Source organism: Mus caroli, unplaced genomic scaffold, assembly GCF_978045245.1.
Source record: "Mus caroli unplaced genomic scaffold, Mus_caroli_1 scaffold_11, whole genome shotgun sequence".
NCBI lineage: Eukaryota > Metazoa > Chordata > Mammalia > Rodentia > Muridae > Mus > Mus caroli.
This window is the reverse complement of record NW_028227266.1, coordinates 26,316,333-26,344,112: the sequence shown is the minus strand read 5'-3', so window position 1 is coordinate 26,344,112 and position 27,780 is coordinate 26,316,333. Positions and strand designations below refer to the sequence as shown.

The following is a 27,780-nucleotide window of genomic DNA, read 5'->3' as shown; positions in this document are numbered from 1 at the left end:
TAATGCATTAAATTGTTTGCCTTTGCCATCCTGTGTGGAAATGGGATTTTAAGCCACAGTGGGAGTGAGCTTGAAGGCCTCTGGTTCCGTGTCTCAGCCCAATCTACCACTGAGACATTACTGGTAGGCTTGGGGACCTTCTGCACCAAGGCCACAGATGGGTGGAGATTTTAAACAATTGTGACTACCTGGCCATGTGCAGATCCTGCCAGGTAAAATTTCAAGTGGTCAAGTGGTGCTGCCATGTCCTCCGATGGGATGGAGTCTCAATGCAGGACCCAATGCATGAGCCCATTGGCATGAGGACATGTGGATTCATAAATTCCATATAAAGAATTTTTCTTTCTATCTATCTATCTATCTATCTATCTATCTATCTATCTACCTATCTATCCATTGCAGATTTCCCCGTAGGAGCTGTGGAGTTAATAGGGAATAAAAAAACTGTGTGAGAAGAATATGAATCAGTGAATTTGCTGTTAAAGTACAGAACAAGCCCCTTTGCCTCTCCTCCAGGTAACAGCTTGGTTTTACAGCTCAGCAAATGAAAGGAAAGTGTCTTTGTCTCTTCCTCTGCTTATGCTATTCAGTTGCTATACGCACTGATTGCTCTGGTGTTGAAACTGACCAGAACTAATGGCATCTTCAAGCGAGAGTCCATGTTTCTGGAAATTTCTCAGTCTAAGAGACCAAGAGGGTTTTTTGAAGCAATGGCAGAATGCTTCTTCTCTCCCTAGGCAGTGATGGACTTGAGGCGCAGACGGTGATAACAGAGGATGAGGAAAGGTGACAAAACTAAGATAACCCAGCTAAGGTCAGGCACCTGTGCCTGGTGATCTGAGTCCTGACTAGTGCATTTTATTTTGTATTATAAGTCTAGCACTAGGTTTGGAAGAAACACCTACACAGTTTTTCCATGGAGAAGAAAGGTTAAAGACTCCTTGTAATGTTGAAATTTGTAATTAATCTGTGGAGAGAATGGGCTGAAATTTCCCCTTATGACTCTTGAGGACACAGTGTCTATATAATAGTAGATAAAGCTCCTGTGTTGACTGCCTCCGTTCTTTTCTCACATGGGAATAGGTGGAAATCTTTGCCTGCCTGCATAGGGATCTACAGGGATTGCTAGGCATCTTGAACTGGAGGCATCCCGGAGAGAAGCATGCCAGTAGAAGCTGCAGTGACCTCAGCACCCTTTGCTTGACTATCCACAAGGGAGGACACTTTCTTCACTTTGTCTCTCTTTAACTCTAAAGGCACTTTGTGGACTCGTTAGAATGGGCTATCTCAAGCTGTGTTACAGCTGCAGAGGCTGGATGGAGGCGCAGGTTGTGCATATCTGTGTATACCCACAATCCCTATTGCTTTCTCATGATCTGGCATCATTTTGATGTCTCTGGCTGCTTTCATATTTGTCTGATGGTCACCTTGACGTGTGTTCTGAGTTACATGAGAAAAAAATCACAGGAGAAAAGTAAGACAGGTTGGGGTTTTATTCCCATTGTAGAGATAGGGAGGGAAGGTCTCCCTGAGGAAGCCTGAGGGTGCACATTCATCTTCATCACTAAGCTTGTCTTGTGCAATGACCTCCATAAGCCCTTCTTCCCAGGACCTCATTTGCTTTGAATATAAAATCAGGGTCATAGTGTTAATTTTCTGCTCAGATTAAATGCAAACCCACATCAAAGTTCAAGCATAAAAAGTAAAATAGAAATTTGAATGCATAAAGTTGTAGCAACAGTAGATACTGGCGGCTAACACAGAATTCTAAAAGGAAAAAAAAATGAGTCATGTACAAGACGCCTGGGGTCGACAGAGACATGATGAAATGCAGGAAGGAAGAACTTAGTGAAAATGCCCAGACTCCATTTATTTAAGTAAGAGGACTATGGAGTACAGAAAATATAAGTGAGAAGCCGATCCATTACAGGATCCTGTTCTCAGCTCTATTCTTGCCAACCTCTCTTTGACCTATAAAATCTCCTATTTCTCTCTTAAATTCTGCCTCACAAGCCTTAATTCTCATTTTATTTTCCATTCCCTCTGGTAATCTATGTTCTCACACAGCACTCTGTCCCTCAATTCCAACCAGCAGACCACCCCTTCTGTGTTCATCTCCTGCCTCTTTCTCTCTAATGAGCGTAGACTGACAATTTTGCCAATAGTTTTCATACATAATAACTTAAGTGCATCGCTTTTCTGCAAACATGTTATCATTAGAGTTCAATTCTTCTGCTCCTAGCCTTTGTGCCTGGTAAATACATTCCTTTGACGTGTGTTTTGGAAGATGGCTCCGTTTTATGCATGTGCCATTAGTGCCAATTGCACAAAGCAGAAGCACAAATTACTTGCATTCTGCAGGCATATCTAATAACCTAGACACCATGGGCTGGCATTCACTGCAGCCTCTGCCTCTATACAGGAAGCTGAAAGGGGAACACCTAAACTGCCTATTAATTTGAAATGTAGGTAAAGTGCTGTTGGTGCTGAGCCGTGTGTTTGGAGAAGCATCATGCTCAGAGCTGAGCACTTGGCACAAACCCACACTCAGAACAGATGCAGAATGCTTGTCTCTGGGAGATGTGAGCCTTGGGAACTCAGGACCCTGTCAAGATGCTGAACTCATGAACCCAGCACACTAGTATCCAAGTTAATCCCTGCTGGAGACAGGAACAAAAATGTGATAAGCAATAGAGGAAGGCAAGATAGGGCACAGCCCAGTGTGGGGATGCTTGTAAAGGGGGAGGCTTGTAAAGGGGATTTTCCAACAATGGTGTAGGAAATGTCTGTAGATTCTCTTCCAACACGCCCTCCTTGATTAGGTAACTCTGGAGTTAGCAAAGCAGCCCCCTCTGGGGCAGTTAACATGAAATCAACAGATTTTCTTGGGAGCCAAGGTTGCCCGTGTTGCCACATCAGACTTCATGAGTTTGTTAGGAAAACCTTCAAGCATGCTGGCTTGTCTAAGCAGGGAAGCCCCTGCCCTGTAGATGTGCTGTATCCTATCCCCTAAGGGACTGGATTTGCCCCTCATGGTTTCAAGTATCTGATTGGAAATATTAGTCCCACAGCCTCAGACAAGAAAGAGGGAATTTAGAACCTCTCAGGGATATAGACCTGACCACGCAAGCTTTTCCCGAGAAGCCTTAACTCTGTGACATGTCTCTCCCAAGGCAGTTTCATGTACCCCTTAGCTGGTCTTTCTTTAAAGATACTGAATGTTGTGCCCCACCCTCGAGAGTTGTGTTTTCCTTCTGCTTTCCTTTCTTGTCCTATCTATGTAAACCCTCCTGATGGCACCACTCTTCCTCAATCCCCCAACCCACCCTTTGTGTCCTCTGCCTCTCTTTTTTTTTTCTCATTTGTAATGAGGTTGCTTGACTGCCAGAGGGTCAGTGCTGTATATCACAGAAGGATCAGCATTGAGGGCCACATGACAGGAGAGGAAAGCTGTCATCAAATTTTACAGCTTCATATAAAATGTACTGTTCATACATAGCAAGGACAGAGAGGGACAAGAAGCACATAGAGGGTGGTCCGACAGGAGGAGGTACATACAAGGGTACCTATATTGGGTGCTGGGGTTCATGTCATGTATTTCTGACATAGATTTGTTCATAGAGGCTATCATAATAAAGTCCTAGACATGTCCTAGGATCCTTATTAGGAGACCTAATAATACCTAACTGTGCCTGCAATAGTATGTCTGTGGGTTCAGTTTTATGGAGTCATAGAGAAAGGTGGCTGGGACTGTTAGAGGGCAGGACAAGCAGAGGACCTGATGTGCATGTGACTTGTAGCCATTCTTTCTTGGGAAGAAGTAGGAGGCTCTTTGACCTCTAATCCCTCCAAACAGACATGAGATAAGCCAATCAACAAGTGGTTGAGGATATGCCTTGAACCCAGCTGCCATGAACTTTATCTGAGTCACAGCAAAAACCATCCTGACATGAAGGAATTAACAAATTGGGTGACCAATCAAGAACAACCTATGAGACACAACTGAGAGCCTCTAATGCAGTCACATCTCAGCTCATGACGATGAGTTAAAGTCCTCAATTAAAATGAAATAAAATATGAAAGAAAAGAAAAGGAAAGAAAAGAAAAGGAAAAGAAAAGAAAAGAAAAGAAAAGAAAAGAAAAGAAAAGAAAAGAAAAGAAAAGAAAAGAAAAGAAAGGAAAAGAAAAACCTCCCTTAAGTGCATTTCTTTTTCTGGTTCCCCACTGGCCTAGCTCCCAAGACCAACAGACCAGCAGGTACAGAAGTACAGAACACCTTGCTGTGGAGGATGGATCTTCAGATAGACATTGCTAAAGTAGAAGCCCAACTCTGAAATTTAGTGACTATGTGACCTTAGGCAATTTATTAGGCTTCTGTTTATTCACATACAACATAGAGATATTTTTGATAACCGCTACACAGCAAGTAAAACAGCATGTGTGAAGGGGTTAGCGTGGTGCCTGGTTCATGCTGATGACCGTGACATACTGTTATTTCACCTTCCTCATTTCTTTCAGCTAATGACCCTCTGGCCTAAAGTTTCAATCTGGGCTTCTCAGTGGCTGCTCCTTCCAGTGGGCTCAGAGCTCTGGCAGGTGTAACCCACCAGTGGTCCTGTGAGAACATTTGCTGCTTTTTAGCCTTCCCCCAGTGGAAAGTGATTCTCTCTATCTCCTAGATCTAGGCTCAGGCCTGCTGTCTGGGACATCATCCATACCTCCATGCTATGTTCCTAGGGGTATTTCAAAGGCTCTCTGTGAGAACATCTTATGACGTGTCCCGGTGTGTTGTTACAGCTCTATATTACCCCAATTCTTCCTAAATCTTCCCAGCCACTCAGATGGACGTCACTCCATTCTATTCATCAGTAAAAGCTGTGAAACTTCTTTTAAATATTAGTGCAAAGAGATCAGTAAAGCACAGGCACTTACAAAGGTCCATAAATGTGGCTGATATACGTTGCAAACCAGAAAGCACCATCTTCCTCTGACATCTTATCTGTCCTATTCATCTTTGATTTCACTGGTTGATGCACACTAAGCATGTGCATCCCTACCACATCCTGTGAGATGATTTTAGTGAATAGATTAGTGCATATGTCCTATGGTGCCCAGGAAACCTGGACTAAGTTATGCCTACATAATTTAATATTGAGGCGTATAGAAATAGGAAAGAGTATAGTGTGTGTGTGTGTGTGTGTGTGTGTGTGTGTGTGTGTGTAAGAGATAGGGGAGGAGGAAGAGTAGGAGTAGGAGAAGAGGAAGACTGGCTGGTTCTGACAGGGGTGGAGTGTACCAGCTGTTGGTAGAAGGTATCATCATTTGTCTGTGAGTTCCTTGAGTCCAAGCACACACTCTTGTGTAATGTAGGGGAACAGAGACTGAGAATGAGCTGGTGTCTGGCTACTTGGTTATGTCAGAGAATGCTTGTGATGGAAAAATAAAACAAACCTAACCAACAGATGATTCTGAATCCATTCTTTTCTAGTCCAAAAGAGCCTGATGGGTTTGGTCTCCCACAGGGTTGGTTTAAGAACATTGAACAGCATCAGGCTCATGTGATTTTTTTTCCACTCCAGCTCTGGAGTCAGTTCTTGATGAAGCCATGTGATTGGCATGTGGTACATACCATGGAGTCCTGCTGGGGGTGATGACAGATGCTGGTGCCAGTTATTATTATGGTTTGGGAAGGTATTTTTTGTTGCTCCTCCATCATCCTCTTCTCTCTGATAAACAAAGGCTGAGCTATTGTGGAACATAGGCAATAGCTTTGGAAATCAAAGCTCGCACCACCACTGGAAGCATGCCAGAACTCTGGAGTTATCTTCTGGGGTGGCAGCAGGCAGCTGCTGTCATTCTCCCCCAGGAGTTATTTTGGGGCTTACTTTTATTTCTCCCAAGACAAGGGGAACTGGAGCAGGTGGCCAAGACAATGAAAAGCAAGGAAGGCTAGAATGGGGATGCCTGAGGTAGAGGCCTGCCGAGGGCCAGTGGGGGAAAGAAGTGGGAAACCTGGGAAAGACCTTCCAAGCAGGCCTTCTACTTTGTTGGCTATGAGCTTAGAGCCTGGCTCCACCAGCTGTCCCTCTCATGTTATGAGAGATGCTCTTGATGATCTGTAAAAGGCAGTCTGATTTATAAATACACCAAGAAGATTCAAGCACCTTTTCTTTCACATGTTGGGAAACTGAGGCACAACATACCAGTGACATTTTAACCCTGCTCCTTTTCTCGTCCTATTGTTGGCTAGTTGTCGTGTTCCAGAAGTTGTGGGAAGTGTTTCCCCACTTCCTGTATAAGGAGAATTTGTTGATGGCTTTGCTTTTATGGTCCCCTCCTGCAGATACCCTCCCAACTGCACACAACCCCACAAGGCTCCTAAGCCTGGGTCTCACGGGTTGACTCTGCCCTCTGGTGGATCAAAAGGTGCTGTATGAGGTAGAAAGGAAACTCCTTCCAGAAATATATACCCTGGCATGCTTCCCAGAACAGTCTTTGGTTAAAGCAACCCGAACCCTAAATGAATACAGCTCAATATGCTTGTGATGTGTTAATAACCCAATAAGCTGGTTAGAACGTGCTACCAAGTGGACCTATTGCCCGTGTAACCACTTCTCACCTCCATGCCGCTGAGCAGGGATCAACCATGTGGGACCCCAGAGTCATACAGACAATACTGACCTCCCAGCTAATGAGAAGTCCCCAGCCCTGCTAACGCAGGTCCCCAGTGACATCTGCATCGTGCAAGCATGCCCTTTGCCCGCCTTTTTAATGACTTTCTATTTTGTTTTACAACCTGCAATCTGCCGCATGTCCTGGTCAACAGTGTCTATTTTTTCTGCTGTTGCCTGTGCTCTGGATGCTTTTATGGGCATTGATTTCCTTTGCTGGTTCCCCAAAGAGGTACTTTTCCTTGAGCCAGAGAGGCATTCCAGCGGATTATGGTGTCTGCCACTCTGTGCTCCAATTTATTGCTCTCCTGGATTTTATTCTCTCTCATACTTGCAGCCAAGTTTCATTCATTCCATTTTCTTGGATAAGCAGAATGGGACAAAGTTGCTATTATTAGGAGAAAGGATGTCATGCCAGCAGGCTGAGTGATGTCTGAGTTTATAATCCTCATGTTCCAGAGGCTAGCTCTCCTCTTAGATCTAACCTAGAGCTAGCCTTCTCTGTCCAGGTAGAGGAGTGGACCTCGTCATGGTTTATAATCTTTCCAGGCACGTTTGGGCAAAAGATATCTCTTTATTTGGCCATCCGTCCTCCACCTTAGGGTAATCAGTTTGCTTTGGCAGAAGGAAGTCTGTCTGGGATAGATTGTACAGGGCAGAGGGCTGCCTGGGGAGGAGGTGGGAAGGAAGAGTTCAGGCAAGCAATCACCTGGTCCTCCTGTGAGTGTGGCTTGCTTCTTACTCTTCTTAGATAACAAGCTATGTGAATCTAATTGAGAATGCTCTATGAGTCTCAGTGTTTTTTTTTTTATTACATTGACAAACAAGTTTACTAATCATTTATCACAAATTAAGTAGAAACACAATTTCTAAACAGTGTCTTTCAGATAATAAATGTCTTTTGAATGTGCATATGTAATGTTACCACTCAGCTGTTGCTAGCCCTGCCTACTCTATCAGTAAGGTTTGAGAAACTGAACACGTACTTCTGAGAACATCAATCAGATATGGCTTCTGTAGGGTCAGTACTTGGCATACTGTAACCTGCCTCCAGGCTATATAAATGAACGCTTCCTTCAGGCCGGAGAGGGGTCACCAAGGCTCTTCTAGTGTTCATAATTATGGGCTTAGAGCTAAGTAACCACTGATACTTGGTAGGAAATCATGTGGGAATTCACATCTGATAAGGAGAGAAATCACTGGGGACACTATGGGAACTTCTCCTTGGGGACAACTGATGTTATTGAACCCAGAAGGTCATCAGATGGAGATGTCTTTCACAAAATGTTTTTCAAAAGGTTTAGTTTAAAAAGAGAGCTGCCATGGGCACGAAGGCAGTACTTGCCCATATATATTCCTGGCAGAGTGCTTAGAGGCAGCTGCATGAGAAGTAAGCAGCCTTACCACTGCACATGAAGGAGAAGTTCAGTGGAGTGCCTCTGCTTCTGGAGGTGTTGTTACTGCTGAGTCCCTATGACAACTTTCTAACCAACTTAACGGACAGTTTTTCAATGCCTTACTTATGCATTGATCTACAATACCTGTTTTATCCTGGATCAGGTGACAAAAGACCAGTCATGAGGTCCTTCGAGCTAGTTCATTCTGGTTGTTCCCACATGAGTTCTTGTATCAGAACAGACCTAACACCTTAGCCTTTGGGTTGTAATTATCGTTTTCTAGACAGATGAAATAAATGTTTATGATCAGATAGAACTTATAAATACAGAATGGGGTGTGGCACTCCCCACTCTAGTCAGAAGGCCAGTAAATGTTAATTAACAAATTAACATGTTATTAATCCTAGGCTCAATATCTGCTGTGCTTCCAGGCTGTGGCAAGACTTGTTAGAAAATGGAAGTTAGAATTTGGTTGCTAGCATTATCAGTTTTCTTCAGGCATACACACCACACCACTGGCTCCATCCAACAGCCATTTAAATTTGGAACTCCTGTACGTGCCTGTGTTAGGACAAGGAAAATGAATCTAGACTGCAGAAGAAGTGCAACGTACACATTCTCAGTGATAAGGATACCTGCTTGGGTCAGCATCTTCACAAGCCTATTCCCTGGCTTCCTTCACCTTCCCAGAACCTTCTAGTTCACTTTGATCCAGGTTTCTTAGTAAGAACAATCTGTGTGTTTAGGTAGCCGTGTCCTCAGGTCCTTCCTCTTTGGTTAGTCTGCTGATCACAGACTGTATTAACAGACTTGAATGAAGCTACCAGAGTGCCTCTTGTTCCTACTGAGAAATATATGGTTCAAAGGCTATTAGGACTCCAGGGGTAGGAGATAGCCTTTTATTCTATGTAACCTTAGAAAGGAGCAGGAACCCAATCTAATGTCCACATGGGTGACCGGTGTCTTAGCCAGTCTGTTGACTCACTGTGCAGAATTTCAGTTACCTGCAATTCATCGCAGTCCAAAATATTGATTAAAAATTCCAGAGGTAAGCAATTTGTAAGCTGGAAATTGTGTCTTGCTCTGACCAGAGTGATGAACTCCTGCACCATCTACAGCACCCACATTAAGTCAGTTCTTTGTCCAACATAGGGTGCATTGCATTTTATCAGTGAGAGTCAACATTCATAGGAGTTTATTAGCGTGTTATAATTTTTCTATCTTATAAGTTTTTTGAGATGGTATTTTTCTCTGTAGCCTATAGTAGTTTTGAGTTTATAGTGATCCTTCTGTCTCAGACTCATGGATAGTGAGATTAGAGACATAAGTTGCTACACTCAGCTCTTTGGTTAGGTGAAAATGTAAAATAGATAAGTTTTGGTGCTATGCAAATTTTAGGCACCCACATGGGTCTCGGAATGCATTTTCCAAACAGTGAAGAATGACTTGGAGGAGAAGTCATCTGGAAAGATAGGATCAATGATTTGCAACTAGAAAACAGTTGGTTAAGTGGATTCAGAGATAACTGAGTGCATCTTGAAAGTCAGATCCAGCTGGGCAATGGTGGCACACACCTTTAATCCCAGCACTCGGGAGGCAGAGGCAGGAGGATTTCTGAGTTTGAGGCCAGCCTGGTCTACAGAGTGAGTTCCAGGACAGCCAAGGCTACACAGAGAAACCCTGTCTCAAAAAACAAAACAAACAAACAAAAAAATAAAATGAAAAAAAAAACCAAAAAAACAAAAAACAAAAAAAAGAAAAAAGGAAGAAAGGAAGGAAGGAAGGAAGGAAGGAAGGAAGGAAGGAAGGAAGGGAGGGAGGAAGGAAGGAAGGAAGGAAGAGAAAGACAAAAGAAAGAAAGAAAGAAAGAAAGAAAGAAAGAAAGAAAGAAGAAAGAAAGAAAGAAAGAAAGAAAGGAAGGAAGGAAGGAAGGAAGGAAGGAAGGAAGGAAGGAAGGAAGGAAGGAAGGAAGGAAGGAAGGAAGGAAGAGAGAAAGAAAGTCCGATCCATTGGATTGGCTAGGGAGATGCCATATTAGTTCGTAAAACAAAGAGGAATTGAAGGCATCTCCCAGGTAGAAGCAAACAGAAAGCACCGCACTCCCCTCCTGACTTTGGAGTTCCCAGGGTGAGAACATTACAGAGGCCATCAGCCAAGGCATTGCTAATTTTAGTACATATATTTATTTTCTTGTTAATATTATGATTCTTCTATGTTTTGTGGAAGTAAAAGGAAATGCCTTTTTTGTACTCCCCCACACTGCCAAGAATATGAATAAGGGGTAAAGACATGTTAGTATTTGTTCATTTCAGCCTTGGTATCCTGGCTTCATAATTCTGCACTTCTCTACATCTCTTTCCTAGGCTCTTCTATCTTTGCTCTTTCTGCTCAAGTGGGAAGAGACTAGAACAGTTAATAGTTTCAGATATACCTGCCTATCAGAGAACAAGGAGGTTTTTGTGTCCATATAGGCACCAGTTGTAGGCAGCTAGCAACATCTACAAAGATCCCTGGAAAGTGTGGCAAGAGTTGGGGCTTGGTGGGGCCTCCACAGCTAGGTCTCTGGACATCACCCTCTGTGTGTGTGTGGGGGGGGGGGGGGGTGGAGAGACAGAGACAGAGACAGAGATGGAAGCTGAGGCCCAGCGGGGACAAATGACTGGCCTACAATAATACTTTTTTAAATCTTCAGATTCAGGATTTGAAATGTATCTCTGCCCCTAGCTTTGTTTTGGTGAGTCTGTGAGATGCTAATTAAAGCAGAAAGAGCTTTGAATGCTGTCAGGCACAAAGACAGTTTGCAGTGTTATTTTTCTGGTTAGTTAACAAAAACATTCTTGTGATGTACCTGCAGCATTCTTTCTTCTTTTGCAGGCTTTTTGGGGGTAGCACTGAACCTGACCTTGTGACTTCCAGGAGTGTGACTCGTGTGTGGTATAGATTTGAGCATGTTAGGATGCTGGCAGCCAGCATGAGTCACCATGGAGAAAGATTGGAGAGAGTCCAGGATTAGGGCTGGGTATGAGGCTGGCTATTGTCTCAAAGACATCTGGTTTAGGATGGACACATGCTACAGTGTGCCTTCGCTTCAAGAAAGCACTTTTTATCCACTGAAAATGTCTATAAACATGGACTGATGATAGGCATAATAGGTATATGGTATAAAAGGCAAGTGGAGAAAGTATACTATCCTTGACTTCACAAATTGCATATGGCCAGCAAAAGATGATGCTGAGGCTACCTAAGGTGCATGGAGCCGTTGAAGGGATCCCTGTAATGGAGGGAAGTGGAGGGGTGGCTAGGTGAGAATGAACATGAAATGGGAATACCACGCTAGATATGCCACAAGCAGGCTATTCTTGGGAATCTGCAAACATATAATGTACCGTGGCCCTCATTCAGAGCATGAAAAGGAAAGGATGTTGATGGTCCAAACAGTGTCTCCAGCCCTACACCCTGATGTATTTCTCTGAATTGTTTGAATGACATCTCCATGCCAGTGTGAGCCATCAAGGGATTTCAACAAGTGAGGCTTGAATAGACGTTTTAGGAATATCCCTAGAAGGCCTCCAAGAGAGCAAAGGAAGGTGGACTGCCAAAGCTTGAGCTAGAGACAAGAGACCAAGTAAGGGAAAATAATACTGCTAGGCACTTTCTGTCTTCTTGGTTGAAGTAGAAGTAAGCCCAACCCTGCCCTTGCCACAGAAGGTGGCCTGGTCAGTCTGTACAATGCCAGGGACGGACCTGAGCTTATTGTGAAAGATTCATGATTAGTGATAATCAGTTCAGAGGAAGAACTAAGTCACTCATATTCCAGATGAAATCTCTTCCTATGGAGACAATTCAACTGGGATCATGTTCTAAGAACCATGACTTTCTGTAAAGGACTTCGATATTTAATTTCCCAGTATTGTTTGAATGAAATTGCTTGGGTCAGAATGGCAGATAAAGCCCTGACCCCCTGGACTATTTCCTTATTTGAGGTTTTGTGTCTCTACACCCAGCAGTTCATCCTTGCCTCTGTTCTTGCCTCCTTGTCTTTTGCCCTGAATGGGGATGCCAGGCACAGTGAAAGAAAATAGCCCCCTGTTCAGAGCTTCCTGCTTCTGATTGGCTTGTGTCTGTGCATGGAGGGTTAAAACTGGGCTTGTTTCTTTCCATACCCATCTGGTGTTTATCATCCAATTGCCTATGCAGGCCCCCTGCTTCCTGTCATTTAAGTATCTGTTATCTCCTCTGTATCATAAGCTCCTAAAATACAGTGAGTAAGGAATGTTTTGTTCTGAAGAGTGAGCACCGCATCTCCACAGGCATAGAAGCACAATAAATAAATGTGTAATGTTGAGCATGGTGATGTGGGCATGTATTTGGCTACTTGGAAAATAAGACCTGATACAGGGCACAACTGTATTTCCACACAGGAGGTTTGCAAACATTAATCCCTCTCTCTACTCTCAATCAGGCCTTTATCTTCTCTCTTCACTAGACATTCTATGATCACTGCAACCCCAAAGAACACAGTGAGACAGACAAGATTTTCCAAATGGATATATGTGGAAACTGAGTCACAAAAAGACGAATGCTTATCTCAGGACATTAAATGTTGAAATAAGATAACATGATTTCACGGGTATCAGGTCCAATGTTCTGGGTTAACCATTCCCTCTTCCTGTGGAGTGCAAAGGTGGTGGCTGAGGTGATATCGGTGAAGTATGTGGATATGCAGGCGCCTCCAGATGGCAGAGACCTCGTTACATTCTGAGTGATACCCACTGTATTGTCAAGCTCACAGCGAGTTCACTACTTAATCTATTCTCTAACCCATCAGCCACACAAACACTATTTTCTTTTATTGTGCATGCATTTTGTTTGTGTGAAGGTGTGTGTATGTGTATAGAGATCAGAGGAAAACTTGCTAGGATCAATTCTCTCTTTCGACCATGTGGACTCTGGGATCATATCCAGGTTACCATGCCTGGTGTCAGGTGCTTTCACCTGCTGAGCCATCTCATCAGTCCTAAAACACTGTTTCCAAACAAAAATAGCTGTATAAACTTGACCCCAGGATCCTTAAAGGTTCTATATATCTGTAAATACGTATTTTCAAAATGTTCAAGTATGTGCCACTTCTGGAAGAGTTTTCATGACCTATCAGATAAGGAATGATTTCCCCAGACCCTATATGTTTTCTGCAAATCACTAATAGTGTCCTGTCAGGACGCGTACCACATTTCTACGCGCCTATATTGTAACCACGCCCCTTCTGTAAGTCCCCTCCTGTATGAAGAGCATATGCCTGTGTCTCTATCTTTTGCTTTTGCAATGAATCTTTAAGTGATTAGCACAGTGGTGTTGTGAACATAGTAGGAACTCAGGGAATACAAAGGCAAACAAGTAGATTACTGAACTTTTTCAAATGCACCCTAGTTCATCCATGCAACTGTGAACAGAAGGACAATTAAGTGACCGAAAGAACATGCAGGAATCCCTTGAGCCACAAAGAACCCTTAACAGGAATCTAACTGCCAAACGTGTTTAACTCCAACCAGTGAGGTTATAAGGGATCATCTATGTGGGCAGTTCTCTGATGATAAGAACGAGTGAAGCATGTAAGAAGTACAGAGTTCAGCGTTCCCATTGTGGCTGGCAGTGGCTGGCTTCCCTACCATCCTCTCTCTCCTGCCTGCTGCTTCATTAAATCCAATATGAATTCTGTCCCACCATTCAACATCCCCAGGCCCTAGAGACAACAACTCATACTGCTACATACCCCATAGCGTGGCACGCAAGGGCCATTATAAGCTGCCTTTGATCTTTCTTTCTGGGTATTCTAGCTCTGTGCTTCACAGACCATCTTTGTCCTTTATGTATCCATATCTATGGGTTTAGGCACCTTTGTCATCCATGGAGTTGTCTCTATGAGCCTAGGCACATTTTTTTTCCACACCAGGGTCTCCCACCAGGTGTCCCTCTGTACTACTGAAGACTGGCCATGCTTGCATCTCTCTGCCCACTGTTCCTGGCTTCAAGCTCTGTGTGGTTACTGTGCTTTCTGCAGAGGCAGGGGCCATCTTTTCTGCTCTGTTTCCAGCACCTGGCTCTAGTGCAGCCTTTCCCTTCCATGTACTTTTCTGTGCAACCTGAAACCTTCTCACTCTCTCCCTTCTTATGGGCTCTACTAGTCAGGAAGCAGGTGTGAGAATTATAGATACCTTGAAGTAAGGACCAGATGCATACGGCATATGAGGCATACCATTCTAGGAGAGGGAACAGAAGCAGGGAGGCAAAGCAAGGCAGGGAGCTGAGTGCCTGCTCTGCCCCAGGCAGAGACCCACAGGATGGCTCAGGCACTCATCCCCGATGGGCAGCCTGCTGACGGCTGCCTGGAGGATACAAACTCTAGTTCTGTGTGAATGAGAGAACAGAGGCCTGTAGCCTAAAGGTGAGCCTCAGAACACAGAAATGGGCATTGCTGGTTAGAAACTGAAACTCAGAGGCTTGGGAAGCCATAGAGAGATCATGAGAGGGACCTGACAGAGCCAGGCTGAACGGATACCACTCCTGAGCTGGTGGGCACAGCACTGGGATCAATGACCAGACACCTGGCCTGGCTTCTATTCTCCTCCCAGCCTTCTGCTCTATGTCTCACATTCCTGAGGTGCCCCACACCCCCTCCATGTGCCCACCTGAGGCTTGAGTTGCTCTTGACTGAATCTTGAATTCTTTCCTCTATAGACCCGAGTCACTGAAGTCTAAGGTCTGATTTATTCTAGCTGTATTTCTTTGGTCAGCATCTGAAGCACAGGAGAAGACACATTTTTACCCTCGGGTTAAAACACTTGTGAGGCTCTTCTGGGCCTTTCCATCTGGCCCAAGGGAGTTACTTTTACAGCTCACAATCTCAGTACATACTACAGATAAAGAAAGAGATGTCTTAGCCTGGCAGCTGTTCCCTGTCTCTCTGGATTCTCACAGTGACCTACTCAATAAGGTCTGCTACTGGTGATGGTCAAAAGGAGTGAGGAGGTGAGTCTTGTCCATCCTCTCCACCATTAACAACAAGTTAGCTTAAGTAACTGTGCTTCCCTGAGAGAGATGCAACTGACCCAGGGCCAATGATGAAGAGACTTAACAGAACATGGGAAAGGGTGATGGCTGCCCAGGTATGAAAGAACAGGCTGAGCAGAGTATCACCCATCCCACTAGCAGAGAGACATCCCGCTCCTGTGGGAACTGCATTGCCTTAATTAACTATCTAGAGAGAGCCAATGAGCTTGCTGCACTTAGAGCATCCTTTATTTCCTTATCTCTAGGAGTGCTCATTTTTCCATACCCTGGGGAGTCTTACCTCCCTTCCTTCTCACAAGGCACAGGAAAAAGGCTCTACAGGACATAGATGGAAAAGGACAAGCCTCCAGCCACTCAGGCTACATTTACTTGCTGGTTCTGCCTCCTGCTTGGTCTGTTTCCCGACTCAGATGGCAGAAAGGGGGCTTTCTAACTAGACAACTGCTCTCCAGGGAGGATGCTTGCCTACTTACCAGCTGTCTCTCACTTCCACCCCAGCCCAGGCAATCACTTAGACACAGTGGCACCACAAGGAGGTGAAATGGTGTGTGGCCAAGGTCACTTAGTGAAAAAAAAAAAGAAAGAAAGAAAAAAAAAAAAAACAGAGACAACCCCACCCCACTGCCTTCCAACACGGGAGTTGCCCTGACCCCATGAGCAGCTCTGAGAGTCTGGCTCTCACCTCCCTGCAATTCCTTCCTAGTCATAGTGTTTGCATAGATAGCGAAGACTGTTTCATTGAGGTTTGATCCTGATTGCTTTCTTCCTTACCCTTTCTTGCACCAAATAGGGCCATACCTTTGAACAATTGTGCAAGCACTAGGCCATACACGCACATGGTGTTGGCAGCACTTAGCCTGAACTGTGGTTTGTCTCCTAAGCTTTGAGCTTCTCCCCACTCAGAGGTGTTTCAGGCTTAAATATGCACCTCACCGAAGTGATTGACAGATGGGTACCAAAGGCAAGGCATACACCGAGGCAGGGCTGAACGTGTTTTGCTACGTGTGCTAGAGATGAATGGCTCCAGGGATAGGGCCAGAAGTAACATACAGGCTGGCTTCACCACAGGCTGATACATATGTGTAAGGCTGCCAAGAAGATGCAGATCTTGTAGCCATACCTTGCCCTAACATGGAGGGAACAGCTTTCCAGTCTCTTTTCTACAACATAGTGGTTATAATGTGCTGATGTATCCCATCTGTGCCATTCACCAGCCTATCTCTTTGTGTACCCAAATTACCAGTAGAAAGTGTCTACTTAGACCTTTTGAGCTATGGTTTTTCCTCTAAGTGTTCTGCTAGGCTGGACATGACTTGTTGGCAGATAAAGAGCCATGAAGAAATCTCATCTCAGGTACAAACTTTATACAGACCATCCAGTGAGGGAGAACAAGATGAAAGAGTTAAACATGAAGGCGAGACTACAGATGGATCTATTTTCCAAAGCTATTTCTTTTTCCCCAGCTCCCTTGTTGATTCCTCGAGCTGCCCGCTATAGGGAGAAAAAGAAAGACATGCTCAATACTGCGTTTAACTTGCTGACACTCTGAGCCAGCCTTTGCAGAATGCTTTGTTTAATAACTTTGGCCACACTCTGTCCTTGAGATGGATTGAAAGTCTCTGGGCAGATTGGGCAAGCTACCTACTGTGATCAGAGATTGCACTGGAAGGAAATGGCATGCTCAAATTAGTTTATTTGAGAAGAGTTTTAGAATGTGGTTTTTACAAAGGTACTTCCATGGGATGGGTAAACAACAAAGGGCAGTCAGAACCTTGACACTGATGATGGGAGGAACAGGAGAAGGTCATAGATCCCTCTAGGGAGTGAGGTTGAGTGGGAAGGGTCTCTGGATAGGTTATGGTTTTGAAAGAAGAGCATAGCCTCTGGCACCAGCTCTCTTCCTTCCCTCTGCCATCTCTAGCCACTGCTTCATACTGGCTTAACACAGCTGGATGCTGGAGGGCAGAGACACCCCTTGATGTGATAACACCAGTCATTGCACTGTTGAGTCTGGGGACACACAGAGATCATGGTGTGCGGGCTTCATTTCATCACTGCTGTCAACGCAGTCTGTTGCATACACGTTACTGGCAGGCTCTAGAGAACTTATGCTAGCACCTTTCTGTGTGTTTCTATTCATCTCTGCCTGAAGCACTGTTTAACAAGCCTCCCTCCTCACAGCCATTTGAACACTCACCAGTTTTTAAATGGCCTTGATAGTCTTACCATAAGCCATTATGTAGGGGTTGGGGAGTGTCAAGGAATCGATTAGACAAATAATGTAGGTTGAATATCCCTAACCAGGAATGCTTGGGACCAGATGTGTTTCAGATTTCAGTTTTGTTTAGATTTCTGAGAATTAGCATAGGCACAACAATATGTCTTGGGATGGAACCCAAATTCTAAATTCAGAATTCATTAATGCTTTACATATACCCTGTAGCCTAAAAGTAACTTCATACAATTTAAACTTTTTTTTCATGAAATAACCTTTTATAACACAGAATTTTCCAATTCTGCCATCAAGGTCACATCTAAGAAATCTCAGATTCTAGATCATTTTGGATTTTTTCTTCTTTAGATTATAGATGCATAATTCATATATGGTTTCTGCCTTCCCAGGAATGCACATGACAGAAACAGACAATGCATGAGAAAACTGCCTGTAATAAGTAACAAGGTGATGTTTGCAGAACATACATAGGACAAAAAAAGAATCCCTGAAAATAAAAAGTAATTGGAATAAGAAATGATCTCTTAAAAACTTGGAATAGGAAAATGATTAGGTATTTTTGCAAAAGTCAATAAGGAAAGGCCATTTCATATGAAATCTCAAGTCACCAAAGCCTACTATGTAGAGAATTCAGACAATCACGGGAGAAGCAGACCTGTGGACACAATATGGTCCATGCCTGAAACATGTGGACTGGGTATGTCTGTTAGCCAGTGTGCTTCAGAGAAACAGAGCAAATGGGGATCCATCTGTCTATCATGTGCCCATGTGATATCTGCCTAGAGATTATAGGGTTTGGCTCACAACTCTACTATAAGTTTCAATATAAGCCAAAGACCTGAAAACCCAAAGAGAAAGTTTTCCAGAGCAGGAGTGTATGAATATTTTAGCTCAAACATAGAGAAGGGCTTGCCCTTCTTTTATTTTTTATTTTGTTAAGGTCTTTAGTGGTTTCAGTGATACAATTTCAAATTGATGAGGGAGGAGCTGACCTCCTTAGTCCATGGATCCTTGTGTTCTTCTCTTCTGGAAACACCCTCAGAGATATGCCTCCTCTCTATAAGTACTATCTAAATTAACCATCAAACTGGGTGGAGAGGAAATACTCCGGTCTCACTCAGTTGAGTTGAGCTCAAATGACAGGTTGAGTTTGAGGCAAGTTTCAATGAATGTCACAAATATAAGTGTTTTTATGCTATGTCCCTTAAGAATGGTGTTCTTCATGACTGGGTTATTTTGAATACACTTAGGAAATATAGAAAGGAAAGATTTTAAGTTGTTGGGCTTTGGCATGCAAGAAATAAAAGAGGTTGTGGGCCTTTGAAGACCTTACAGCCCATCCTTCCAGAGCCTGATTCAAAAGACAAGTTACAGTGCAAAACAGACAATGGAGATTTATTCAATATGGCTACTTTGAGAAGAGGAGCAAGACCTTGTAACTCCTTTCCAATCTATCTGGAGGATCCTGCCATGAAGGGTCAATTAATTTCCACTATCTACAGGCTAGCCTAAAACTATGCATAACTTTAGTTCTAAGAGCTCCAAGGCCCTCTTCTGCCTTCCATGAACACCAGCAACTGATGTGATTCACAGACATATTCAGGTAAAACGTCCATGCATTATAAAATAAAACAATTGACATATGCATAAATAAGGTCTTGGCCAAGGTATAATCTTGCCCCTCAATGTTATTTATCCTCCAGTCTCTCCTGCAATAAGGTCTGACAAACTGTCAGAACTATGTGAGTTCTCTTTCTGCAAAATAAGCTCCCCTCTGGTTTGCATAGGAGCCTAGCATTTTCCTTCTCCCAGCATGATGCTCCCAGGAAATTCCATATTCATCCTTTCATTAGGCTGATAGCCAAAAAGAGTCCCAGGAGACTCTTTATCTTCATTCCTGCAGAGACCCTTACAATTTGCCATGGCAGAGACATCTTCACATTACCCAACCATCTTATTCGGGCTGTGGACGGTGGAGCTCTCCTTTACAGATGTACAGACCGTGGGTTAGTTAGGAATGTTGTGGGAGCCTTAACTGAAAATATCATGGGACCTGCTGGGCTGCCCTGCTTCATTCAGGATTGGCATTAATACTGAGTTTTGTCACCAGTACAAATCACAATGCTATGCTATTCATTTTAGAAAAGTAAAAGTCCACCAAATGTCATTGAGTTTGCTTAAGACAGTGCTGGTTTATTTGATTTAGATAGAAAGGAGAGGTAGGGAGGTGTGTGTGTGGAGACTTTCTGGAAGGTCACAAAGAAAAGCCTTCCTGCTTTGTCCTCAAGGCATCAGTGAGTGGAAAGAGACTGTCTCCTTTGAGTTGGTTTCCTCTGATGTGTGGTATGGAGGGTTACATATACAACTGTGTTCACAGATATAGCCATGTAACCCAGACCTTTAACACACACACACACACACACACACACACACACACACACACACACAGAGTCTTCATGTTATTTTCCTCTTGAAATTTGTCAAAGATGGGGAGCAGCATTGAAATATTTGCTATGTACTTTGGACTTGACACAAAGAGAATAAGGCTTAGTTAGACCTTGCCTTTCAAGACTTTACAATCATGTAAAGGATATAAGAAATATACAAAGCTCTGGTAAGGAAACTGTCCATGTAATAGAACAGAGGACTCCTGGTGCATGGTCCACCTATGTATGGTTCTCTTCACCTTCTTCTTGACTCCATAGAGGAGAAAAGTCATTTTTACCACAGATGACTTAAATGAATCAGTGAAGCGAGCTTACTCAGACTTTGCAGACAGAGATGAGACTCTCAGCACTGCAGCCTGGCTTCAGCCATGTTGCCCAGCCCTCCCAGTCTCCATCCCTCCCCCTGACCACAGCTGTTTCCCAGCAGTGTGGAGCCACAGACACAGCATGGGATGTGTCCAACTGGTTCAGATTTTTGTTTCCCTCCTCCATTGCCTTTTCTTCTCCATCCCAAACATGTCCTCTGCTTCTTCTGAGGCATGGCCAACCTGGTCATTCTCTTCACAGGTAGGGAAGATGTCACTGTGTATGTCTGTTTTGTTATTCAAAGTTTAGCCAGTGCCAGTTGGGAGAAGGAAGGCCAGCTTGAAGTGAACCTAACTTCTGGAGTTTTTGTCTGTAAGATCCAATTCAATTCTATAAATAAGAATGTGAGTTCAGATTCGAAAAGTTATCCAGCAGGTTCAAAATATGCTACTGGTTCCTGGAGGTGCCTCTTACTATAAAGAGCTAAGGTGTCCATCTGCCTCTGAATTTCCATTGTATCCGAGATGATACAATCATCTAAGCCCCTTTGTTACCAGGTTTTCCCTGGCAAACACTTTCTCAGAGAAGCCAGTATGGAAGGCTCACACAAGAGTCTGGTGCTCTGGGGCTCAGTGAAGGTATCTTGAGCCACCCACATTGCAATACTTGCTGTGAAGGTAGAGGCAGATAGAGCATGTGCCAAATGCTAGGGGAACCACATTAGGAGGCAGCTGAAGCATTTCTGTATGATAAGAGACAGTTGTGACCAGGTGCTGTGAAGGACAGAAGCACTTATTTTGCTGTGGTCTCAAGCGTGCCGCCTTTCAACAGCAGTTAAAGGACCATTTGATAGGAGGAGCTGGCAGATTGCACACTGTCTGGATCCATTATTGCCCTTAGATCCTCAGGCAGGTGCTATCAAGAGAGGCAGGCTTGGCTTTTTCTCTTTCTTCAATAATCCTTCTCTTTATTTCGACACTCCGCCACTCTTTAGCGGGCTCCAAACAGACCATTTTAACCTATTTTTCTTTCAGTTCTCAAGTTCTCATCTTTCTCTTTTCTTATCCCAACTCCCAAAGTGGTGTGAGGCTGAGAGAGTTCACACTCATGCAGTCTTATTTCTGAGAAGTGTGTCCAGGGCTTGCTTGTGCACTTGGTGCTCTTCCTCGAGGTGAAGACACAATTACAGAAGAAAGCCACCAGTCTTGCTGTTTCTTGAAAATGGGGAGTGGGGAGACTACTTATTTTAAATCTCTGTGGCTTTAGATGTAGTTGCACACAACTACAGGTTTGGAAGCATTCTCTATCTCACTCTCTGTGAATCCATTTTTCTGGTGCTGGGTCCATTCCCGGCCAACTGCATGTGGCACTTTTTTATCACTGTAGTGCCCTGGCAATTATGTATAGAGCATTCTCGAAAGACTGACCCTTAGGTAGGTCAGTCTATTCACTACAAGAAGAAATGTCCAAAAGATAGACAAGGTATGGACACTCATATTTGCATTTAAAGGGGGCACTGGTAACCAAAAGCCTCCTCTAGACCTCCTTCCTCTGACAGGATTCTTCTGAAATGTTGGTTAGATCAGATTATGTGATGTCAATGAAGACCTCATGCAGAAGGAAAAGCTGATGCCGTGATGATGGGAAGCTGTATATTGAAGCTGCAAAGGCTGGAATATGTCTAGAGCTGGTGGCCAAGCACTCATGTTGGCTGTAGAAAACTGTTAGAGATGAACAAGAGAAATAGTGAGCTATAGAGCTCCATCCAGAAACCTTGTGTACACAGAAGGGTTTGTTCCATTGTTGGTGTAAGAGTCATGTTGGACAGTTGGGCAGCATGTTAAGTGGACCATTATGACAAAATATCCTTGAAAATAACTCAAGGAAAAAAGAACAAATTTTCACTTACAGTGGCCAAGCTTTCAGTCCAAGGTAGGCAGAAGGGTTGTTTCTCGACTGTAGGGAGATAGACCATCACAATAAAAGGGTATAGAACACTGAGTTGCTCACTTTGTGGTGGCCAAAAACTCAACAGGGTCAGAGACTCCATAATTCAATCATCTCTTGGGACTAGGTTTACTACCAGTTGGACCCAAGGCTTTATCATCCAAGTCTTTAGGGAGTCATACCCAAATCAAAACAAGAGAGAGGATGTGGAAGTAGAAGATGGGTATATCTTTAGATATGGGGGAACATGAGGACACGGGCATAAGTATGGCTTTGACCTTTGCTCTGATCTTGGCCACCAAAGCTGTCCCTAGCCAGGGGCTTTGGGACTTGTAAAAATTCAAATACTGAGAATCATGTTAGAGGCGAGTTTTAGAGAGAAGTGTATTCACAGGATGGAGTTTAAGAAGGGGAGAGATAAAAGGCAAGGGGAAGAGAAAGTGTATGGGGGTGATTGCAGAGCTTTTTATGTAGAAGGGCTTGTCAAAGGGCATAGCCTGGCTATCTGAGGGCTTCCTAAAGGGATTGTGGCAGAAATTGGAACTGGTGTAAGATATGGGAAAGGTCATCAGCTTGTCAGTCTAGATGTTCATACCAGATGTCCAGGTCCCCCCTCTCTATGTGTACCTTGTCAGATATAGTCTTTAGTTGATGTGCTCTGTAAGATGGTAACAACAAAACAGGAGCAGAACCCTCACCTGGCCTTGCACTCCAGCAGAAGCATCATCTGAGCTGACACTTTGGGGGCCTGGCCTACCTGAGCACTTCCTGTGTCTTTTTCTCATAAGTGACACATTCCTAATGTGCAGGACACCCATTGCCACCCTTTCCTTCTACGGTCTCTGTCCTAACCTTTAACTCTTTCCTGCTATCTGACAAGAGTCCATCTCCAGCTTCCCCTGCTTGAAGTTGTCAGGCAAGGATAAGTTTAAAACCTTATTCCCTCCTAGTTAATCGTATCTTTATTGTCTTCCTTTAAAAAGTGAAAGAACATGTGCTTTAAGAATAATTACATAGAATTCTTTGGAGGCATGTCTGCAAAGAATGGACTGTTAGCCCAACTTCCCACCCTAATATTTACCTCTCTCCACCAACCAAGCACTCACACTGACTGAGGGGCGATTATCTATTTCATTTTTTTTAAGCCTGGAAGAAATGTCTTCTCTGCATTGTTATAGAGCCTGGATAAATGAGACAGATAGATGGGGGCAGGTATGAGCAGGTGACAGGAGTTGGCTGCCAAGTTACCTTTGTGATCCATCTCTGCAGACGCCTGTGTTAATTCCAGGGAGACTCAGCAAGACTGATACACAGCCATGACAGTTTGGACATCTCAACATGACCTTGGATGTGCCCAAAACCACAGCTGAAATGACGCCAACTTCTCAGTGTAGTATATCACAGGGGCTACATAACTGTGCTGGAAATTGGCTGCATTTAGAGTGTTAGCTTGTTTGCTGAGGAACCTGTCTGGCCCTGTAAGGCAGTGTGGTATGATGAGACAGCTTCTCCTTCAGTCCAATTTCAATAATTAGATACCGATATGGCAGTCCAGGATGTCCCTCTGGTACTCCTCATAAGGTCGTGAGAAACTTCTGGGCTTCAACAATTGTGCCCATGCCTCAGGTTCTACTAGTCAGCATTTCCTGCCCCATGGACTTTTAATGGTATCTGGTTTAATTTCAGCAGACGGGAGAGAAAGTCACCAAGAATCTGCTCTGGCTTTCCCAGAATACAATGCTTCCCAGAAAGTTTTCTGCTGCAAAGTAATGCCTTCAGCACAGCCCAAGATGGAGACCACTGTTATGTGAGATTTGCAAAGAAAGGAACACAGTCAGGATTGTCCTTTGTCAAGGGTCTCTCAGTGTGTCTTAGACACACACTCTCTGTGTATTCTGGATGTTTTCTTTAAAGTGGAAAATGAGGCTTGGAGTACAGTCTAGACTAGGCCAGGTACAATGTGCCTTCAATTTACCTAGAGATCTTATTAAAATGCACTTTCTGATTCACTGCCTCTGATGTTGGACTTTGGATTTTGCACTTCTAACAAGCTCCCGGGTGATGGTGATGCTGTTTGTAATGTAGAAGCTGTGTGCTTGCCAGTCATGTGTTAGCTGGGAGGTGTGGTCCCACCACTTCCCAAGTGCTAATGTGTACACAATTCACCTCTAGATAAATGTTCCTCAAAGAATGGTTCAGGGTTCTAGGTGAATGCCTTCACCCAGGAGCCCAGCCTGAAAGCATAGTGACACAGGCTTGTAATCCTAGTACTCTGAAGGCCAAGGCAGAAGGACAGAGAGTTTCGGATTAGTAGCCTAGGTTACATGGAGTGGGGTGGAGGAGACAGAGACAGAGACAAAGACAGACAGACGGATGGAATATCTGATCTGTACCAGATCAGAACCTATTTTTAAACAACATCTCACAGTTTACAAGATGGGGGCGGGGCAGTAGAGCTGCCTTCATGACTGCTGAGTTGCAAGCCTACATTTGGATTGCCACTCTGCTCTCACCTTCTGGAACTTCGCACTGACAGAGGCTCTGTCTTTTCCTTTGGCCTCAGGCTCCATCAATTATATAGGTGGTCCTGAATTCACCATTCTGTACAGCAACTTTCAAAGTCTCGTTTGTATGTGTTTCAACTGAGCTCCTGTTATAAAACTTGATATTTCTCAATGCTTAAAGGTTGAATATGTGGCATAAGGAATGGTAGAGCTCATGGACCTCACATGTGATTCTGGTGTACCCTACACATCACTTTTGAACCAGTACCCTGGCATCTCCCTAGTTGGGTCTTCCACCATTTTAATGCCATGTATAATATTACACTCTTTCTGCAGCATTGCCAGAAAAATCCCCTCAGCATTGGGAACCTGTTGGACCCTGGAGCAAATATGCTTCTGACTGGACAAATTTTCCCATAGGGTCACTCAGCAAAAGGTTCCACTGTGCCTTAGTGACCTCTGGTGATGACATGACCTCTACACAATCAAAATAAGGAGGAGGTGCAAGGAGAACCACGGGTGGACAGGGCTTACTGGTGGATCTTGGCTCTATCTATCTATCTATCTATCTATCTATCTATCTATCTATCTATCTATGGTAACAGACCATTTTGAGGATTCAAGAGAAGCAAAACCACTTTGGGTTAGTCCTTTGCCACTGGAACAAAATACTTGTGAAACAATGTATGTTAGGAAGGGTTTATTTTGGCTCGTGGTATCACTGGTGTGAGTACAACATACTTGGTGAGGTGGAAGGTTTCAGCAAGGTGGTTCACATAAATGCAGCAGGAATCAGAAGAAAACGGATGCCTGTGGCAACCTGATATGGTGAACACCAAATACTTTGGTGATTCTTCCTTTAATCCTCTCAAAGATAAACCCATGTATGTTCTTTATTAGTCTTCAACAGTTTCTGAAGTCCATGGAGTTGGCAACCAGCATAAATCATGATGCCCTCCCATTGAAAAGGTCACTGTGAACATTCTGCAGCATATGCAGTGCTGAGCATGAGAACTTAATGGGGAATTGCTCTCCAACACTTTCTCTTTCCTAGCATAAGACACAGACAGGTTGGAACTCTGAAGTCCTGGTTTGTTCAAAACAGAAAACAGATGTGAGCATCTTCTTCAAAGATTTGTTGTAGGAACCAAATGAAACTGTATGCATGTAAGAGTGCTCTATACACTTAAGTACAGGCATTTGAGACATCATTATACAAACTATGTAACACTGATATTCCCAGCATTATAGTTAGGAGTAGGGCTTGTGAGTTTAGCCCTAAGCCATAGGACATACTTGGTATGACAAGAGAGAGAAATGAAGACAGACAGAGAGATAGGATGAAGGCTTGGCAAAGTTACTGGGAGCTTTCAAAGTACAGAAAAGAAAAGGAAGCTTCCACAATTTGAGGACTCCAGATGCAAAAATAAAAAGAAAGGGAATCTATTTTTATATGTGCAAACAGTTTTTTTGAGATTTTAGAAAATGTCTTTAGTCTAGCAATAATTGAACATTTCTGCCCTGGGTATAATGAAGATAAATAGCAAGAGTGGTGGTCCGTATTTAGTTTTGACTTTAGAAGCCTTCTGTTGGAATTTGCTATATTGAGATAAGTGGAAGGATGCTTTGTAGTTAAAGCTCAGTTTAGGAGCCAGCACATATTAACTGTGAATTAGAAAAGCATTTAGCATTCTTGTGCCTGAATTCTTTTTCCAATGAAGTACATCCCACTGGGCTGTTGTGAGTACAGAACAGCTTAGCATACCCCAAACTCCCAGACAGATGATGGGGATTATCACTGTCCACACCATAGGGGTTCTAGAGCTGAGTTATGAGGACCAGAAAGGTCCTAAGGTTCTAGACAGTCTGAGGGTGCAAGATGACTTGGGTTTGCACTTAAAGGTTATTTGAAATGAAAATTTCTTCCTGTGGTTTTAGAGGCACTAACTTTTCAGAACCTTGAAAGTTCACACAGTGAAGCCACAGCCCTGCAAGTTCTGTATTGGTACGTTCTGGAACAATGTACTCAGTAAAGCAAACAGGGCAAATGCATGTCTGTCCAATAGGAGAGAGAGCGAAATATAAGGCATGATGAAGTACGCTAGCCTGGCGCTAACAACTTTTGCCTTCTTATTGGTCCTTTTACTTATCTGTTTGGTCTTATCTTGCAGGTGCACAATTGACAACCGAGTCACCCGGGTGGCCTGGCTAAACCGCAGTACCATCCTCTATGCTGGAAATGACAAGTGGTGCCTAGATCCTCGTGTGGTCCTCCTGAGTAACACCCAGACCCAGTACAGCATTGAGATCCAGAATGTGGATGTGTATGATGAGGGCCCTTATACCTGCTCGGTACAGACAGACAACCACCCTAAGACCTCCAGGGTCCACCTCATTGTACAAGGTGGGTGGGGCTTGGCTGGGAGGCCTGAGAGGGTGGCTGGGAATATCAACATTCACTGATTTTTTTTTCCATGATCCTAATCCAAGCTAGGTTGGCTGTTCTTCCCAGCAAGTCCTCTCTGGTGGTCATCTTGAAGCTAGACACGGAGCGTTTCATCAATTTACTTTTTGAGTTGAACCAGTTTTTCTCCTATTCCAGTAATATGTTTTGTACAAAATTATTGTCTAATTATTTCTTTCCTTGGCTTTTCCTCCTCTTAGCATTTTTAAAATGTTGCATACAACTACAAGTTTGTTTTATTTTAAGATAAGAATTTTAATGTTCTTCGGTTGTTGTACATATATACCATGCCATAGACCTGTCTTCCATGATGTCAAAGCCAAGAAACAGTACCCAGGATCTTATCTCAACCATACCTTCCACATACCCATTCAAGTGTAGGGTGCTTGCCCCTTCTCCATCCAATCAAGTTTTGACTTCTCCATGCCTCTGCTATAAGACTGGATTCTCTCCTTCCTATGTTCTCTTCTTGTCTATACTTTGTAGGCTTAAGGTTTGTTTGGGGTCCTCCTGTTGTTTTTGTGGACTTTGTGGCATTTCTCCAGGTTCTCCTCTCTCTGCTTCTCATATCACAGGTCTGGTGTTCAGCCCTTTTCAAAATCACAATGGTCCTGAGGCACCAGACAACATTTAACAAGTAGATGAATTTCTAGTTACTGAACAACAGCTTTGAGCTACATTGTCTGCTTTCTGACGGAGAGAGAGAGACCTCAAATATTACTGCACCCCTGAGGCTTTTTCTT

At 43.7% G+C, this 27,780-nt stretch overlaps 1 protein-coding gene across 3 annotated transcripts in view; it reads left to right on the top strand.

Moving 5' to 3' along the window:
- Ntm (neurotrimin) overlaps positions 1 to 27,780 on the top strand; it is a 969,657-nt gene that overhangs the window by 763,063 nt on the left and 178,814 nt on the right. For all 3 annotated transcript variants that reach the window (XM_029481303.2, XM_085844500.1, XM_085844501.1), the window contains one exon: positions 26,745 to 26,977. In XM_029481303.2, coding sequence (XP_029337163.1) covers positions 26,745 to 26,977 — 233 coding nt within the window. The remainder of the gene's footprint in view (positions 1 to 26,744; positions 26,978 to 27,780) is intronic.